Source organism: Pseudochaenichthys georgianus, chromosome 9 (assembly GCF_902827115.2).
Source record: "Pseudochaenichthys georgianus chromosome 9, fPseGeo1.2, whole genome shotgun sequence".
NCBI classification, from domain to species: Eukaryota; Metazoa; Chordata; class Actinopteri; order Perciformes; family Channichthyidae; genus Pseudochaenichthys; species Pseudochaenichthys georgianus.
In genome coordinates, this window is record NC_047511.1 from 28,397,314 (window position 1) to 28,415,233 (window position 17,920).

At 42.7% G+C, this 17,920-nt stretch overlaps 1 protein-coding gene across 2 annotated transcripts in view; it reads left to right on the forward strand.

The window, feature by feature from the left end:
- Positions 1–17,920, forward strand: part of pdlim5a (PDZ and LIM domain 5a) — a 97,584-nt gene that overhangs the window by 34,199 nt on the left and 45,465 nt on the right. For both annotated transcript variants that reach the window (XM_034091025.2, XM_034091024.2), the window contains exon 3: positions 11,658–11,809. In XM_034091025.2, coding sequence (XP_033946916.1) covers positions 11,658–11,809 — 152 coding nt within the window. The remainder of the gene's footprint in view (positions 1–11,657; positions 11,810–17,920) is intronic.

Below are 17,920 nucleotides of genomic sequence, written 5' to 3' on the forward strand. Positions count from 1 at the left end.
GAGAGAGTCAACCCATATTCTGGAGAGAGAGGATCTCTCTCTCCTAGAAAGAAGGGTTTTATCTATAATGCCCGCCGAGCAGAGTCAGATTACGCGGACAAATGTCCTCGTAAAGCACCCGCTCAACATGGGTCTCATAATAAAACTAAACCCCGCATGCCACGGCGTGCGGAGAGTATTGGTTATTATGTAATGCGTAGTGGCACTACACCCGACTTTTCTAGTGCGGGACGCGCCTACGGGTGCTGTCCTTTCACGGAAGGTGGTCACCACGGACGCATGTCAGACAGGCTGATAGGGTATTTACGAAGGTCGCCCGGTGAGAGGTCCCTAGAGCAGAGACCTCCAGCGGGCACACGTAAACTACCCGGAGCTTTTAGCGGTGTTCCCCACCCTAAAACGCTTCCTGCCTTCTCTCAGAGGACACCATGTCCTCGTGAGGACAGACAACACGATATCATGTATGAACCGCCAAGGGAGGTTGCGTTGTCTCCAGTCACACACACTGGCACACAAACTGATCCCTTGGAGCGGCAGACGTCTCCTCTCTCTGAGAACGACACAGGTACCGGGAGTGATGCACCTCGGGACAGAATTACTGTCCAGAGGTGCACCACTCTATGCAGACTGGACTCCTCATCCAAGGATCGTGAGCCCGCTGTGGGTGCGTTACGGCGGAGCCGCGTTAAATCTGTTCGCAAAAAGAGAAAATGCTCAATGACAGCTGTTCTCTTTGATGCACAATTTAAACGCACTGTTAGGCGGGGACGCACTCGTACACGATTGACCTCCGGGTCCTCTGTACGCGTTCCCACCCCTGGCTCTGTTACCCCCAACTCTGGCCAGAGTGAAGGAGCAACGCCACACACTTACTCTGATGTTTCCACCCTAGGCCGCAACGTACAGGCTGGCGGAGATATATCAGCTGTTGTGCGGGCAGCCATGGCAGCCCCCACCACGCAAGGACAGATTGTCTCAGGCGGGGGGGGGCGATCCTTCACCCACGCCCAGAGCGCGGGGCACTATGGGCCTGACCCGTGAGTGGTACAATCTGAATACAGAGGGACTCCCTCAGAAGGTGATAAACACTATTCAGAGTGCGAGAGCTTCCTCCACCAGGTCTCTTTACGACTGTAAGTGGAGGGTGTTTGAGGAGTGGTGCCTTCAAGAAGGACACATCTCTTTTCAATGTCCTGTCGGGGTGATTTGATCATTTCTACGGAACTTGATCGATAAACACAGAGCTTTCTCCACGATCAAGGTGTACCTGGCTGCTATTGCTGCATGCCATGTGGGCTTTGAGGGTAAGACGGCTAGCCAACATCCTTTGGTTTGCCGTTTTATGAAGGGAGCTCGCAGGCTCCTCCCTGTCTCCAGGTCGCTGGTGGCCTTATGGGACCTGGCAGTGGTTTTAAATGGGCTCAGAATGACCCCATTTGAACCCCTGGAAGGAGCTGACATAAAACATCTGTCACTCAAGACAGTGCTGTTACTGGCCCTGGCATCCGCCAAGCCGGTCAGCGATATCCATGCACTGTCTGTACATCCCTCATGCACTCAGTTCGCCCCAGGGCAAACGAGAGTGTTGTTGAAACCCAACCCTGCCTTTACACCAAAGGTGGTTGGTTCGTGTACCCCAATTGACATTGAGGCATTTCCTCCGCCGCTGGTTTCCTTCGGGGAGCAGCAGCAGGATCTGTTGTGTCCAGTCCGGGCTTTACACACATATATGGACAGATCAAAAGAGCTTCGTCTTAATGACCAACTCTTCGTGTCCTGGGCTAATCCTCACAAGGGTAAGCCTGTTACTAAGCAACGGCTCTCCCACTGGATCGTGGAGGCAATTGCTTTGGCCTATACGAGTCAGAATCTGCAAGCACCTTCGGGTCTGCGGGCTCACTCGACTCGGGGCCTGGCTACATCCTGGGCTTTGTTCAAGGGTGTTTCCATCCAAGACATCTGTGCAGCGGCAAGCTGGTCTTCACCGCTCACTTTTGTTCGCTTTTACAGGCTAGACGTCTCCGCTCCAAGTGTGGCCCGAGTAGTGCTGGGCACATTGTTGAGTCGGGACTCCACCTGTTAAATTCTGGTTGATCGGTGATCTTCGAGATAAGCTCGTCTGGCAATACGGGAGCTACAATATCCCATAGTGAGACATCGAATGAATGAATGAGAACTATTGGTTACTTACGTAACCCAAGCACTCAGAGTAACATGAAGTGAGATGTCTCACCAGACGGCCCTCCTTGCTATGGTGAAGCGAGAAGAGGTGCTTATTTTGAATGACGCATGCGTTGTAGTCAGTACTCGAGTTGAGGGGTGATGAGGGGGGATGGCATCCCCCCTGAAATAAAAACGGTCAAAAGCATCCCCCTTCTAAAACTGCCATTCCCCCTTTCCATCCCTTATGTAATTGTATCAATTAACTGGTATTACTGCAATTTCAACATTAATTTTGCGCATTTTGAGTAAAATACTGTGGGCAAGGGAGCATGCACACACGCAATGACATTTTTAGCAATTCACTGACGCTATACTATGCGAGTGCCCTAGAGGGCGCCAGCGCGCCGTGATGCGCCTGTTTGATCGATGCCAGAAGCGCAGGTAACGGTCATCACAATGGCCAAGCAACCAGGAGGACAACGCGATCTGAGGGACTTCATATTTAAAAATACTAAAAATAACATTTCAGGTAAGCCAAGAATCAGTAATCTTAGTCAACTCATTACTCACTACTTTAGTCACCAAAGGTGGAATCTATGGACATAAGCAGCAATAACAACTTAGTTTGGAGTTATACATTTTTCTCTCGCTAGCTGGTAAGACTCAAAACTGTTGATGAAATGATACCACCAGCACCAGAAGAGCTGAAACCCCTCCTTCAAGCAGTGAACACTCTGGTCATCTCCACAGCTGAGTGTGAACGTGGGTTTAGTCATGGTTTAGTCAGATGAACATTTTAACCACAACTAGAAGCTCCCTAGAGGTAAAAAGCATGTCAGCCTTACTTTTCATCAAGTGTGTTGGCCCTCCACTGAACAAGTTCAGACCAGAGGTATATGTCAAGACTTGGCTTCAAAGCCATTGCTTAACTAGCAATCCGAAAGCAAGAGCCAGAAAAATTGAGACCAAAAAGCATGATTATGAAAATCTTTGGAAACTTCTATGAGATGGGGGAGAGTGGAGTAGGCAGCCATTGACAACATTGGTCCTATTTTGTATTATCTGTATAATCTTTTAATATATTTTCATATTTTGTAAACAATTTCAATTTGCACGTAATGCCCTGTTAAAAAAAGTAACATTGGGAATGTTAACATCAAATATTTGTATTTGAACTGCAATAAAATGATGACGGATACATTTTTTTCCTCAAATTTTTCATGAAGAATTTACATAATGATTTAATTAATTATGATACAAATGTAACCCTTTAGATACCAGTTTTGATCGTATACCAGTAACTGCTTTTTTGAAAAAATACACTATAATTCAATATTCTAAAAACTATGTTGACTTTATTATTAGTAAATGAGGGACTGTTAACCTACAAGATTTGTACCATATACTTACATTATAACCACATTTTTGTATCCCCTCCCCCCCTTTAAATTAAAGTGAAAAAAAGATTTTGCCCTAAATGTCCTCTGCATTTGACCCTAAATGTGAGTGGTGCCATGGCAGCCCAGGGACCGACTCTTACGGCCCGTCTACACTACAGCGTCGAGAGCGTCGAAAGCTCCAAGCAGCTCCAAGCTGCCCATTCACTTTCAATGGGGTGACGTCACGTAGCCGCGCTTTTTCGCCGAACTGAATTGTGGGTAGCCGAGCGAGGCGTCTCAGGCGACCCAGGCGACCAGAAGTTGAACATTGTTCAACTTCTGGTCGCCTGGACGCCGGAGTAGCCAGCGCCAGCCAATCAAATCCCGTTTCCCAAAATCTGACAGCTGAAGCGCTAGCCAATCAAACCGCGTCTAAGCTGGGAGAGATATCCCGCCGTTCATTTCTATATTTTCAAAAAAAGTCGGAGGAGAAACTAACTATCGCCGTAGCGAATCACCCGGTTTTGTATGACCAGACCCTCTTCACCTCCCGGGATACAAACCGGAGGAACCAGGCATGGAGGGAGGTGGCAGAGACAGTGGGGGAAACTGGTAGGTTTTCGCCTGTTTGGGGAGTTTATATATATATTGCTCGCATAAAATCCCGAAAACGGGGGTTTTTGCTTTGTATGTCGGGGGCGGGAGATTCATGTGATTGGTTGTTGGCCGTGTTGCTTGAATAAAATCCCCAAGCTCCAGACACGCCCAGCTCCAAGCTATTTTTGGAGCTGTAGTGTGGACGTTCCGTTACCCCCTAAACGCACCAGGAGCGTCTGCGCTGCGTTACGGCCGCGCCGCAGCGTTCGCAAAGATCGCGGCCACTCTATAGTCAATGGGTGCTATTCCACCAGACGCTCGAAGCGTCCCAGAAGCTCCTCGCCGCAAGGAATTTCTAAAATATAGGATGAATCCTATTTTTGATGCGGCGCAGCGCGGCAGGAAGTGATGAAAATCACCTTGTTGTCTGCTTTGCTGGTTGAGGGGGTGCACTCAAAACCGGCTCCTTCTCCTCCTCCCCCACCACCGTCTTTCAAGTAGGAGAATACATGCCAGCGTTCTCCTCCGGTTTACAGGCACTGTCAATTATATATATACAATAATTATGATGATGAATGCATATTTTTTTACCACTAAAATACTGTACAGCAACACATCTTTGATTCATGTCGTTTATAACTGGAATATTACAATTATTATTAACTGTGTCTGTAGTCTACAACACAACAAAATAGGAAATAACAACAATAAACCCGATTTAAACAGACACAAACATAAACCATTTAACTACGTAGCCTACTACTTGTAGAAGTACAAATGTCCAGGAAATATTCCAAAATCAACAACAACTGCGAGGCTGCACACACGACGCTCCGCTTCCGCAACGTTTTGAAACGCGCCTGGTGTTAGGTCGCAGCATGGCGCAGCCGCAGCGCAGCGCGGCGCAGACACTCCTGGTGCATTTAGGGGATAATTCTGAGGTGCCTTGGTCAAGAGCAACATCCATAACATCATGGGCGGCGCCAGGATTTTTTTGCTGCAGTAGCTTAGCAGTTGCTATATGACAGCACGGCGTTGCTAGTTAATTTTCAAAATAAACAAACAATACCAGTGGGCCAAGCACGAGCCTGTTCATATTGTAGCGTTCACCGCTATTCAAGATCACTCAAGCCTTCAATGTCGAAAACGTTCTCTTTATTTACAGAACCAATCAATAGTGTAACACTCATGACTTTCACGTAACACACACCGGAAAACGCACACACATACACATCTGGAAGGGGCGGTCTCTCCCTAACTCCCACTAACAACATTGCCTAAATAACGCACTTTTCCTCCTCCTCCTCCTCCTCCTCCTCCTCCTCCTCCTCCTCCTCCTCCTCCTCCTCCTCCTCCTCCTCCTCCTCCTCATTCTCAGTTCTCTTCTCCTCATTCACAATTCCCCGTGTTAGATCTCACTGTCAGCACGCCTCGAACAATGCGCCATGTCGGAAAATATAACACATTCTTGATTCATTTAAAATGACCATTTGTAACTGAGAGGAGTGACTGCTCATTTCTGCCGAGATGCTCAAAGGGTGAGACGCTGTGTCTGATAATCACTGACTAGCAGAATTTGTATATTCTGGAGTGGAGCTCTGCAGAGAGCAGGGTGGAGGAAATGAGGGCACTGGATCATCACGGTGCGGAGAGGAGCAGCGCTAGTTCCACTGCAGCTTGTGGTAGCAGCTAGCTGGTCCTGCTGCTGCGGGTGCAGCGGGTCAGTTGGCGGGGGCACCTGTTCTTCGTGGTCCCAATCCTCCCGGTTTTCATAGTGAACATCGGGATCCTTGTGGATAGCAGGGTTGTCCGTCTGGACCGGCTCCGTTGGAGAACGCGGTCGTTTACGCTGACTTGTGACTGTGAGAAATGTTTCCATTTTCGATCTACTGAGAATTAGCCAAGTAACAGTTCACGCAGTAAATTACAACGACCCGCCCCTGATAGATCCCGCGAAAATGTATCATATTTATACACATTCTCGCGGGCTGCGAGAATGTGTATAAATATGATACATTTTCATATCAAAACAATGGGGTTGCTAAGCCGTTGCTAGGCCAATTGTTGGAGTTGCTATAGCAACTCCTAGATACCCCCTGGCGCCGCCCCTGCATATCAGAACTGTTTCCTACAGTGTACTGTAATCAGAGCCCTCTCATCTGAGCTCTGACACACACACACACACACACACACACACACACACACACACACACACACACACACACACACACACACACAGGAGCGGGACATCCTCCTCAACATGTCCGCAATAAAGAGGACGGATACCTGAGCCGTAGCGTCCAGCTAGCTTAGCGATAAATACACACAACGTTGTATTCTCCTCCCCCTGTCGGCCCTAAAAGCTTCAGATGGTGGATACCTGAGCTCCATAGCATCCCGCTAATGTGAAATACACACACACAGCGTTAACAGGACATTCTCCTCTCCCTGTCTGCCCTAAAAGCTTCAGAGGGCGGATAGCTGGGCTCCGTAGCGTCCAGCTAGCTTAGCCGCTAGCTTAGCGATAAATACACACAGCGCTGTATTCTCCTCCCCTGTCGGCCCTAAAAGCTTCAGATGGCGGATACCTGAGCTCCATAGCGTCCCGCTAATGTGAAACACACACACACAGCGTTAGCGGGACATTCTCCTCTCCCTGTAGGTCCTAAAAGCTTCAGAGAGCGGATAGCTGGGCTCCGTAGCGTCCCACTAGCTTAGCCGCTAGCTAAAGGTAAACATAGATGGGTACTACATACTATAGAATATGAATACATCGTCACCGATGTAGAGGATATATTTTTGTATTCACTTTGAACTCGGCCAAATGGAGTTTAATGCTCTGGGATTTAAGTTAGGCCACATAGTTGCTGTAATACATCGTATAGTCAGGCACACATTTATGAGAGATTTAACAATGGCCAATTATATTTCTTAAATAATATGTAGCCTATTCTCAGAGCATAATTCATGGGGCAACAAGGTGAGGTGTAAAATGTGTTTTAATATCATAAATGTTACGCCAGCAAACTTCTTGTACGGACTTCGGCAGTAGTGAAGACTCACTGAACGAATTAAGTACAAAGACGAATCGTTCGCGAACGTGCAAATCACCAGAAGTCGTTCGCGAACTGGTGAACGAATCAGTGAACGAATCTTTCAAGTGAACTGAATCAAAAGATTCGTGTCCCCGAAGGGAATCGGAATTCCCATCACTAATGCGTTGTGGCGCAGGCTACTTATAGGGGGTGATTTCCCCTGACGCTGACGTCAAGATCACCAGCCAATCAGGATTGGCGTAATGAGATTGATGCTTCTGTTTGCTCCGCGATCCCATAGTGAGACATCTCACTTCATGTTACTCTGAGCACTGGGGTTACGTAAGTAACCTATAGTTTTCCCTTGCTTTTAAGTGTGATGACAAGAATATTGACTCTTTATCTTTTACATGAATATATAATAAGACAGGAGTCTGTTTTAAACAAAGGTAGTGTTGTTTGAAAATGCAGAATAATAGACATGTTATAAAGAAAGTATGTAAAAGCAGATACCAGCTATTAGAAGTTGTAAAAAATGAGTTAGAGCTGCATCAAACATACATAAACAACACACTTTATTATGCTCTTGTAAAGTTGCCATTGTTAGCTTTGTCTAGCAGACCCTGAATATAGGTTCATCAGATAAGAAAAAGTTGTTTTCCTTTCCTGTTAAGGAAGAATTACAGATCATATTTTTTGTCATTTAATTTGGTTCTGACCATCCGATTCATTTAATTGCAAATATTCTGTTCGTATTGACAATTGAGCATTAGCAAAACTGTTTATTTGCTTCAGTCATATTTTTTTGTTGTTTCACGGCCAGGGTATTTGTGATGGGGGCTCTGTTGTTAATATAAATGTTGGTCAAGTGTTAACCGATGTCCCTGCAGATTTGGAGCTAATCTCAGCTGCTGTCAGAGGTTGTGCTTTACAGAACACTAGGAAAGTACATACATATTTTGTATTACCGTCTCCTGCGGATAAGTGCATAGTGTTAAAGCTCCTGTTTTCTATCATGGCCAAAGAAGCAGAGCCATAAATCAAACACCCTGGGAACCTTGAAGTGCCTGGCTTGTTGCATAGACAGATTATTTAGATTTCTGTTTCTGATTATCTCAATGACTTGTTGCACTCTCTTTCATGTGAAAATTGAAACTACTTTGATCTCTGAAATCTTTTTAATCGTAGTTATTGAAAACAAATGTTTTTTTTAAACATTTCTGGTTTCCTGCCATCATGAACAATTTATTTAGACTTAAACATGTATATTATCTTTATGTTGTATAGACTATTTTCTGGTGTAGTTTTAGGTTACTACAGAGAGAAGCAGAGTTTGGGTAAGTGTTTTTGAGAGAGAGATGTAGCGGTTGTGTGTGGGGGGCAGAAACAGAGTACTAATTGGGATAGAACATATAATAGAACATTTTGTGTTGAGTGTTTGGTCCATAACAGTGCCAAAGCAGTTGGTATGAACACACCCCTCAGTATGGGTCAAAATGCACATAGAAGAAAGAGCCCACAGATTCAGCAGGAGACGTTTTTCTCCTTTCTCTCTCTTTTCCTTCCCTTACATTCACGCTATTCTAATCAGTGTCAAGTCGATCCCTCATTACTCTCTTCTTCCTGCCCTCTGTGGTTGTGAGTGGTGGTGAGTGATGTTGCGTGTGTTGGGCTAATATGACTATAAAAGGTTGGGGCCGCAGAGACTTAACACTAATCCGAGTGCAGAGCCTCTTTTATTAGCCCGGCCTGTGTCTGTCTGTCTGTCTTTGTTTGTGTGTGTGTGTGTGTGTGTGTGTGTGTGTGTGTGTGTGTGTGTGTGTGTGTGTGTGTGTGTGTGTGTGTGTGTGTGTGTGTGTGTGTGTGTGTGTGTGTGTGTGTGTGTGTGTGTGTGTGTGTGTGTGTGTGTGTGTGTGTGTGTGTGTGTGTGTGTGTGTGTGTGTGTGTGTGTGTGTGTGTGTGTGTGTGTGTGTGTGTGTGTGTGGCCTAGCATTACTATACTTGTGGGGACCTACATCTAATTACACAGTCACGTGTGGGGACTCGCCTCCCTTATGGGGACAAATTGGAGGGGAATCATTAATTTTAGGGTGAAGACTTGGTTAGGTTTAGGATTAGGGTTAGGGTAAGGGTAAGGTTAAGGGTTAGGGTTAAGCATGTGTTGGTTATGGTTAAGGTTAGGATAAGTCTCCAGGAAATGCATGTAAGTCAATGTAATGTCCCCTGAAGTGATGTATACATGGTATGCGTGTGTGTGTGTGTGTGTGTGTGTGTGTGTGTGTGTGTGTGTGTGTGTGTGTGTGTGTGTGTGTGTGTGTGTGTGTGTGTGTGTGTGTGTGTGTGTGTGTGTGTGTGTGTGTGTGTGTGTGTGAGAGACTGAAAGACAAAGATAGAGGCAGAGGACACAGACACATACTGTAGGAGGATGTTACACACCAAAGAGGACCGAACCCACATTACACTTTATCATCCTTGCCGTCCCTGATTCAGCAAAAACAGATTTCTTGAGGCCCCAGATTAAAAAGCTGCTCTAGGAGTGATATATGGCTGTCAAGAGTAAGAGCCACTTCATACTGTACAAATAACTACCCCAAAAGTGGTTTGTGTGCATGTGTGTGTCCAGTGAAGTGTCCTGTGTGGTCCTTTTTCACTCTGTCAAAAGAAACACATGACCTCACTCTTCTTTGGACAAACTTGGACCTTGTGTGTGACCAAGAATGGTCAGAATCAGAGCTGTAGCTTCCTCTTGTTCTTGAAGGACTTGTCATAAATGAATAATATAATACATAGTCGCTGAACCAAATTGTTATAAAATGAATGTGATATCAATAATTGTTATACAGAAATGTGTTGTAATAATACCTTCACATTGGTCTTAGATACAGTCCATTTAAGTCATGGGAAAAGGAAAAGAGATGTGTGTAACGTCCGACGCACATTTCCAAATGTGTCACAGTCCTCCTGAGCCGATAGGAATGGCTCTGGTTTATACAACACATGCTGCCACAATGTATTGCCTTCTCTGTGATGGTGACAGTGATGTAAAGACAGTAACACAACAAAATACATTGACAGATACTAAAACAGTACTTCAAGTAAGACATTTCAATCGCACAAACAAACACAAAGAGGATTTTTTTCGAAATTATAAACATAATAGTGATACATGTGTTTTTAATGAAAAGCATTTGTGTAAATGTACCTCAATAGCACATACTTTAACTCACGTGAGTGTCAACACATTACACATGTCCTTACACATTTAATCAAATTTTATTTTGGTGTAGACTCAGACCTATTGGTGCCAGTTAAGTGGTTAGTTTCCTCGCGACTGTTGCTCAAAACTTGTTTACAAAATCTGTTTAGCATTGCTCGTAAATAGATGGTCTACAGCAGCAACTATGGGTGCGGAAAATGCTGCATTTGTTCCCCGGACATTATTATAATTATGTATTTAACATTTCTGTCAAGAACAGAGTTGATACCGTACAGCATGTGTCCATGTTAAAGCCATGTTGAACAGGCTGGTACTAAATACCAGACCTGCTGTTCAGCATGAGTTCTGTGTGTGGCTTGAATCTGGTTCAAATTAACCAGCTTCCCCCAGAGTGGAAGTACAGCAATTAAACCTTGTTTGGATGCAGATATTTCAAGTATACCTCAAAATTCATAGGAGACACTAACAACCAGAGACAAAAGAAGGGTATGTATATTTTATGATGCGTGAAAAACAAGAGATTTCCTCAAAGCCAATAAAACAAATGTCTGTCTAAACCGTGACGCTAGGTCCCATTAGCTATGTGTCACCTTTTTAATTGCATTTTGTACGAAGTATAATTACATGATTGTTTTTTACTGGGATTAGATGTTCTTTAGTTGATCTCTAATGTTTAAGCTTAATTTTTCTATTTTCAGAAGCAGACATTACCAAACACCACCTTTTTTGTTAAACTGCTCCTTAAAAAATGGCTCTAAAACTTTAAATAATTATTTGTTTGATACATGTTTATATCAAAATCTAGCCTATACTCTGTAATGCTGTATATTTTGTAATCTTATTTTCAATGTTCACTCACTTACCATGTGAAATGGCTTCATACAGTAGAGTAGAAGTTGGACACAAGGAATGCATTATAGTTGTGATCTTTATTTCTCACATGCTCAGGTTAGGAGACATTTTGAATGTTCCTCTAACATGTTGTAAGCCCAGTATGACAGCAGGTCATAAAGAAGAAACAAAGGTAACTCAAAGACGAAGGCTCCTGCTATTAGACACGCATCAGTGAATGTACACTAGACTCACCATTATGTGGTAAAGAACCAGCTCTTTCATTAGCTTTGCCAAAATACTAGAATAGATCCATAAATCCTGTGATAAATACAGAGGTAATGTGCACATCCCACCCTCCTAATCCCTTAATAATCTTGAATTTGATGCTGTTTGTATATAATTTTAACTGTCTGTGGTTTTGTGCGCCTGCAGCTGACGGATGGTGGGAAGGCGGCTAAAGGGGGCATTGGTATTGGAGACATGGTTCTGTCTATTGATGGCATCGCCACGGAGGGCATGAACCACCTAGAGGCCCAGAACAAGATCAAGAGCTGCAGTGGAAACCTCAGCCTCAAACTGCAGAAGTAAGTCATGATCTCACAGTCAGTGTGTGTGTGTTTGTGTGTGTACATGTATGTGTCTATAGCAGGTGGGCATTCAAGTAAGCATAGGGCTAAGCCAGCTGAAGCCTAGTGCCTCATAAAGGATGCACAATGGCAAACAGGAAGTATTGTTTATACTGATTATATGTTTGCAGCCCTCTCCTGAATTGGGTGTTTTCTCAGCACCTTCAGCAGACACAGCCCCAGTATTTCAAATAATTATGCTTATAATAATTTATTTACAATGCTGAAACCTAAATGTATGTACTTGCTGTTATTTAATCATTCTAATTTGGCTGGGTGGTTATAATAACACCTATTCCTTTAGTGTGACAAACCCAGAGCACATTTATATGTTCTCTACCCAAACTCTTAAGTCCATGCTTCCCCTTTCAACTCCAGACATCCCGCATACAGGCAGATGTTCACTGTTGTTGTTAGAGTTAATCTAACACACAGTAACACCATTAGTTCTGCCTCATCTCCCATTCCCCGAAGAAAAAAGGAATAACTGAAATCACAGCGAGAGTATCACACATGTGGACCATCCCCTCTTCCCCAGGGGCTACTCCTCACGGTTTGGTAGAATTCTGTTGTACAGTGGAGACGATTTATCACATGCAGTTGCGTGTGTCTTTGTGTCAGTGGGTTTTTGGTTATATATTGATCTCATGTGGTTTGGATTGTCCGATTTCTTGGCATCACCTGTAGGCAAACATGCTTTTTCATTTAAACTCTGAGGGACGTGCAAGGCTCCTACGCTTGTCCTTTTTGGATTTGAGGTCACTAAATAGAGAAGCAGATTTACAGGGTACTAGAAACATAGGAACAATTAATTGTCATATCTAAACCTGAAATCTGATTTGACTTAATTGAAGTAATGAAATGCTCAGTTTCCTTTTGTGGCTGCATGTCTGGACTGCACATTCTGTCCATCCTCGATGATTTTTAATATTTCTTTCACCCCTTCCGTCATTTGAGGCTACTGGGTATGTCCTACTGGGTATGTCCTCTAATTTGTGTCCAAATGATGACAGACCAAATAAGTTTTCTTTTGGTTCTGTGGAAGAGATCACAAACTGTAATACTCCAGCTTATAATAACTAAAGGTCAGTGTGTGTTTGTAACTTTGAAAGAGAGACCTATAATCAAACTATTTTCTATGATGTGTGAAGACGTTTCTGGAATAGATCTTGGCTAAAGTTAGTTGAGGGTTGATGAAGAAGGTCAACAACAGTTGTGCTGACAACGACATGGCAAATTTACAGCCAATCGGTCTGTCCGTCTTTTTATTAATACCGCTTAGCTGTTTCAATTACTTGTTCATTTGCTAAGACATCACAAAAGGTTTCTAACTGTGGAGGAGACCTTTAATAGATTTACCATTTCCGTCCTTCATCCTCTGTTTGAAATATAGTGAAAAAGGTTGATATGATCTTTGTGCTTTGCAGGACTCATCACATCCTTTTTGAAACATATGATTTATTATTACTGGCACACCATATATATTTTCTCTCAAAGGAATACATTAAAAACATTTGTCTGATTGTTAAATAAGAAGCAACAGCCAGACGGTGGTCAGTATGGCTTTGCATTAAGACTGGACACAAAGTGAATAAGCATTTTTTTTCCCCATTTTGTCAAAGTGTTCCTTTAACATTCATCTTTTATTGGTAATGTTTTCAACCGCCTTGACGAACAGAGCAAGATTTTTATCAGTTATTGGCTTTTACTTTAAATTACCTAATTATGGCAACCAAAAGAGCGGGCTCGTGCCTAACCGAACAAATCTCACACATGTTAAGTTGCGCTTATTTGGGAGACCAGTTAAAGGATAATCTGTTCTGCATCTCTCTGTGTCAGACATCAGACCTTTAAGGGTGTCATGTCCTATTTAAAGCACATGGCACAGCTTGTTTCATTAACTGGCAATATTATATTATTAAGCAGCGACTTTGGGGACAGCTTGCCCCAGCTTCTGCTCTACAGGACTACTTTATGGTCTAGAAGATTGACAGCAATCCAGACTCCATTTACTGCACAATAACAAATATAATCAAGTGTTTCGGTATATTTCTGTTTGTCGCTGGCTTTTATTGGCACTGTAAGTTAGGAATACTGTATATCCAAAGAGTGTCATGCCTAGGTCTGGGCTTCAATGGATTTAAATGCGTAATGGAAATAACCAATCTACGCTCTTTGTTTCTGTTCACTTTATAGGCGTCACTCGCTCCTCTGTTCATTTTTCCTTTCTGCCTGCACATTCTGATGGGGTTTGTCACTGGGTCAGATAGAAAGAGGAATGATAACAGTGAGAAGATACAGAGAGATGTTAACAATGCATGTGGCGTCTGTATGTGTGTATTTTAAAAGGAGACAGGTTGTTATTCCTTTCTCCAAATAAACAAGTGATGGTGAGAAGAGATGGGCAGCAGATGTGTGGACATGGACAAGACTGGAAGAGAAACTGCAGGTTTTTTTCTTCCAACAAGTTTTGTACTTGAAATATCCGATTGCAAATAGATTAAAGTCAGTTTTATCAGCTTCTTTCATTCAGGAATGACCAATCGTTTTACTTGTAATTAATTAGTGTAGTGAACACATGAAATGTTCAAAATGTGGGTGCTTTACTGCTACATGTCAGCATAACGGGCTGAACTATATTTGGCAACAGCAGCGATGTCTGGCAATGCACTGTGTAAATCACTTTATCACAGTTTGACTGGGAGATTCTGAAGGCTTTCAAAGATCAGTATCATCGGTGACACATACTGTGATTCAGATAAAAGTCTACTAGCTATCAGTATCTTTTTCTTCACAGTTTTACTACCATAAGTTGTATTGAAGGCGTTGTAATGTTGACATGACTGGTTACTGATCTCAAGTGTTTGTTGTTTTACCGACATTTCAATCTGTTTTGCCCCGTCTAGGAATGCACTCTGTATTGTTGCATTAATAATAGCTCTCAAAACACAACCTTATGAGTCCTGACCTTTGGAGCTTTCACAACTTTCTGGTAAATAACTTTGGTGTGTGTGTGTGTGTGTGTGTGTGTGTGTGTGTGTGTGTGTGTGTGTGTGTGTGTGTGTGTGTGTGTGTGTGTGTGTGTGTGTGTGTGTGTGTGTGTGTGTGTGTGTGTGTGTGTGTGTGTGTATGTGTGTGTGTGTGTGTGTGTGTGTGTGTGTGTGTGTGTGTGTGTGTGTGTGTGTGTGTGTGTGTGTGTGTGTGTGTGTGTGTGTGTGTGTGTGTGTGTGTGTGTGAGCTCTCCTGCTGAAGGAGAGGGGTTTCAATAGTAAAGGGACCAGGAACAGAATCTAAAGATGAAAAAAACTCACAGAACGTCAAGGGATGCAAATGGTAGTAATATCATGGAAAAGGGATAGAAGAAAGACACATAAACAATGATGGAGATGGATTCCTCAAGGCCATCTGATCAATTTGGTTGACATCTGCAGTTCATGGAAAATGTTGAAACAGTGGTTCACCCTGCTCGACGTCACCAGACGTTAAAACATCACTGCGCCATGTTTAGATTCATAGATATCCATAAAGTTTAACTCTGATTACAATTCACAGCTGTGGAACAAATGCAGTCGAGGTTCTGGGAATTTCTTTTGCCAGTGAATCATTTGACTACTTTTATCTTCAGCGTCAAACTCAATTCCATTTGATGAGATCTTTAAAAACAACTAATATGTTGTTAGCTAGACTAACCATGTATTAGAAGGAGATATGGACACACACACACACACACACACACACACACACACACACACACACACACACACACACACACACACACACACACACACACACACACACACACACACACACACACACACACACACACAAGAAAACTGTGAAAAGGTTGCTTGGTATTAATTAGAATGTTATACTGCCAGATGGTATTGTAGCATCTTCCACAAAAATAGAATAACATATTACATTACAAAATGATAAATAAAGCCCATTACATTTTCCATCAAAACATAGTTTAACAAATGTTTGCAGTATATCAATGGAACTACAAGGATGAATTAATCATGGAAGTGTTGACAGAGCAGGAACAAGAGAGGTTATGGGTAGAGAAACTGATAAGATAAAGCAGTGGGAAGTGTATTTGAAAAGATGACAGATTGGCAGAGAGATGTTTTTGAAGGAAGAAGGAAATGTAAGAAAGAGAGCAGGAAAGAGGAATGTCATTTAGAAATGAGAGTGAGAACTTTTGAGGGATAAAGTGAGAGCTTTTCTAACTGAGAAAGACCCAACATTAAGATGTTGCTGATGAATAGAAAATGCAGAAGGAAGTTTCCTTCAAGCTCGTAGTTCTGTCCTGAAGCAGTCCCACTAGTATGGTACAATTAACACGGAAATTACTTTAGCTATTAAAGCATTATTCTCGAGAGGTACACCATAGTATTCAGCTGTTCATTTGACCTATTCATCCCATGCCTCAACAAAACCACCTTTGTATTTCATTGGTATGCTCTTTAGCTGCCATGTCTGGTTAAATGCTTTATTCCCAACAGTAAAGTATTTTTTTCTTAATTTGGCTGTTTAATGGTCCTGTTTTATGTATGTGTTTTGAGTGTTTTTACCAGTCCCAAAGTCTTGATGTATTTGAAGCAGTTAGAAAGTACAAAATGAAATGCAGTTTACCTTATGCCCTCACCCAAGGCACATCACAGAACCTGCCTGTAAATGAATGCACAATTTGAATTAACTCGGGCGATCATACAAAAAAATTGGTTTTGAATCATCTTTTGTGTTTTGCTGAGTGAATTGGTTCCACTTCTTTTTATCAGAGAGAGGAGATCTCACCCTGTTGAAAGGAACTCAAACAGGATAATTATAGTGTTGGACAAGCCTGCTCTTTGTGACTGAGAGTCTCATAAGTGGAGGCGTCACATTTATAACGGTGGAGTCGTATGTGCTCATGCAGAAAGCCACAAGAACAGGCCATAATAAGTCATGTATAAACACAATCAGGTTGTAGATGCCCGGTGCATGTGCAGAAACTCTAAATTGTTACATAGAAGCAGAATGAAATTGAACGGTGTGGTTCTCTTTAGCCCAACAAAGAGGCACGCATGCACGCACGCACGCACACACACAGATTCAGTGTCAGCTGTGTGAGTTATTTTTAGTCTGAAGTTGGCTCTAGATGCTTGGGTAAGGGGTTGGTTAGGGGAAGTATATTTAGAGCTGTGGTATACTTTTTCATTTTGTTTACATTGTGTTCTCTGAATAGAGTCAACAAGATCCCCGGGTTGTACATGGATATGCTAACGCTTGTGCACAGACACATGCCCATCCAACATTGCGCCAGAAGTAGCCATTGGCCATATATATCAGAGGTTCATGTCATTTTATCTTTAAAATGTTGCGATGCAAAATTCACAGACTGACACAAATCTGTCCTCTTGTAGATTTTGTATTTATGATATAATTATTATCTTCCCAATTACTCTGATCTGTAATTGTCAGTATGCACCCTCATGACAGTCAAAATACAAGTTACATAGTATCCGTTACATTATTGGTCATATTTACATCAGTTAGTTTTTTGTAGCAAGACTTTTATTTTATTGAAAATATCTTTTTCTGTTTGTAATTAACACTTTGAAATGAAACCAAGAATGGATGGCATGGTCCCATTGACGTGACCTGTGTGTAACAAAAACATCAAGTTTGACTCAGTTGGCTTTGAAGGAGGCAAGGACAGATCTCTGTTTTGCAGAATAACTTGGCAAATGCAATTGGAAAAAATGTGGCCTGCTGAAGTTTTTGAGAGCAATGAAAGTCATACTCTGATAGTCACATGGTCTAAAAGAGCACCTTCTTAAATCAAATGTAAATAATGATAGAAGTATACACTGCATTACTTCTGTGTTGTAAGGCTCAACATTTGTTATTGTTTTGGACATTTTGTGCCCTTATCGGAAAGCAGAATGCAAAGGTTCATGGTCTGCGCCACCAGGGCTCTATGTTTCCAACTACTATCAATGCAAACCCTACGCTTGATCATGTAATTCATCCAGTATTGGCTTGATCAATTAGAACTTTGGATACTTGTAATGTAGATACAGAAAT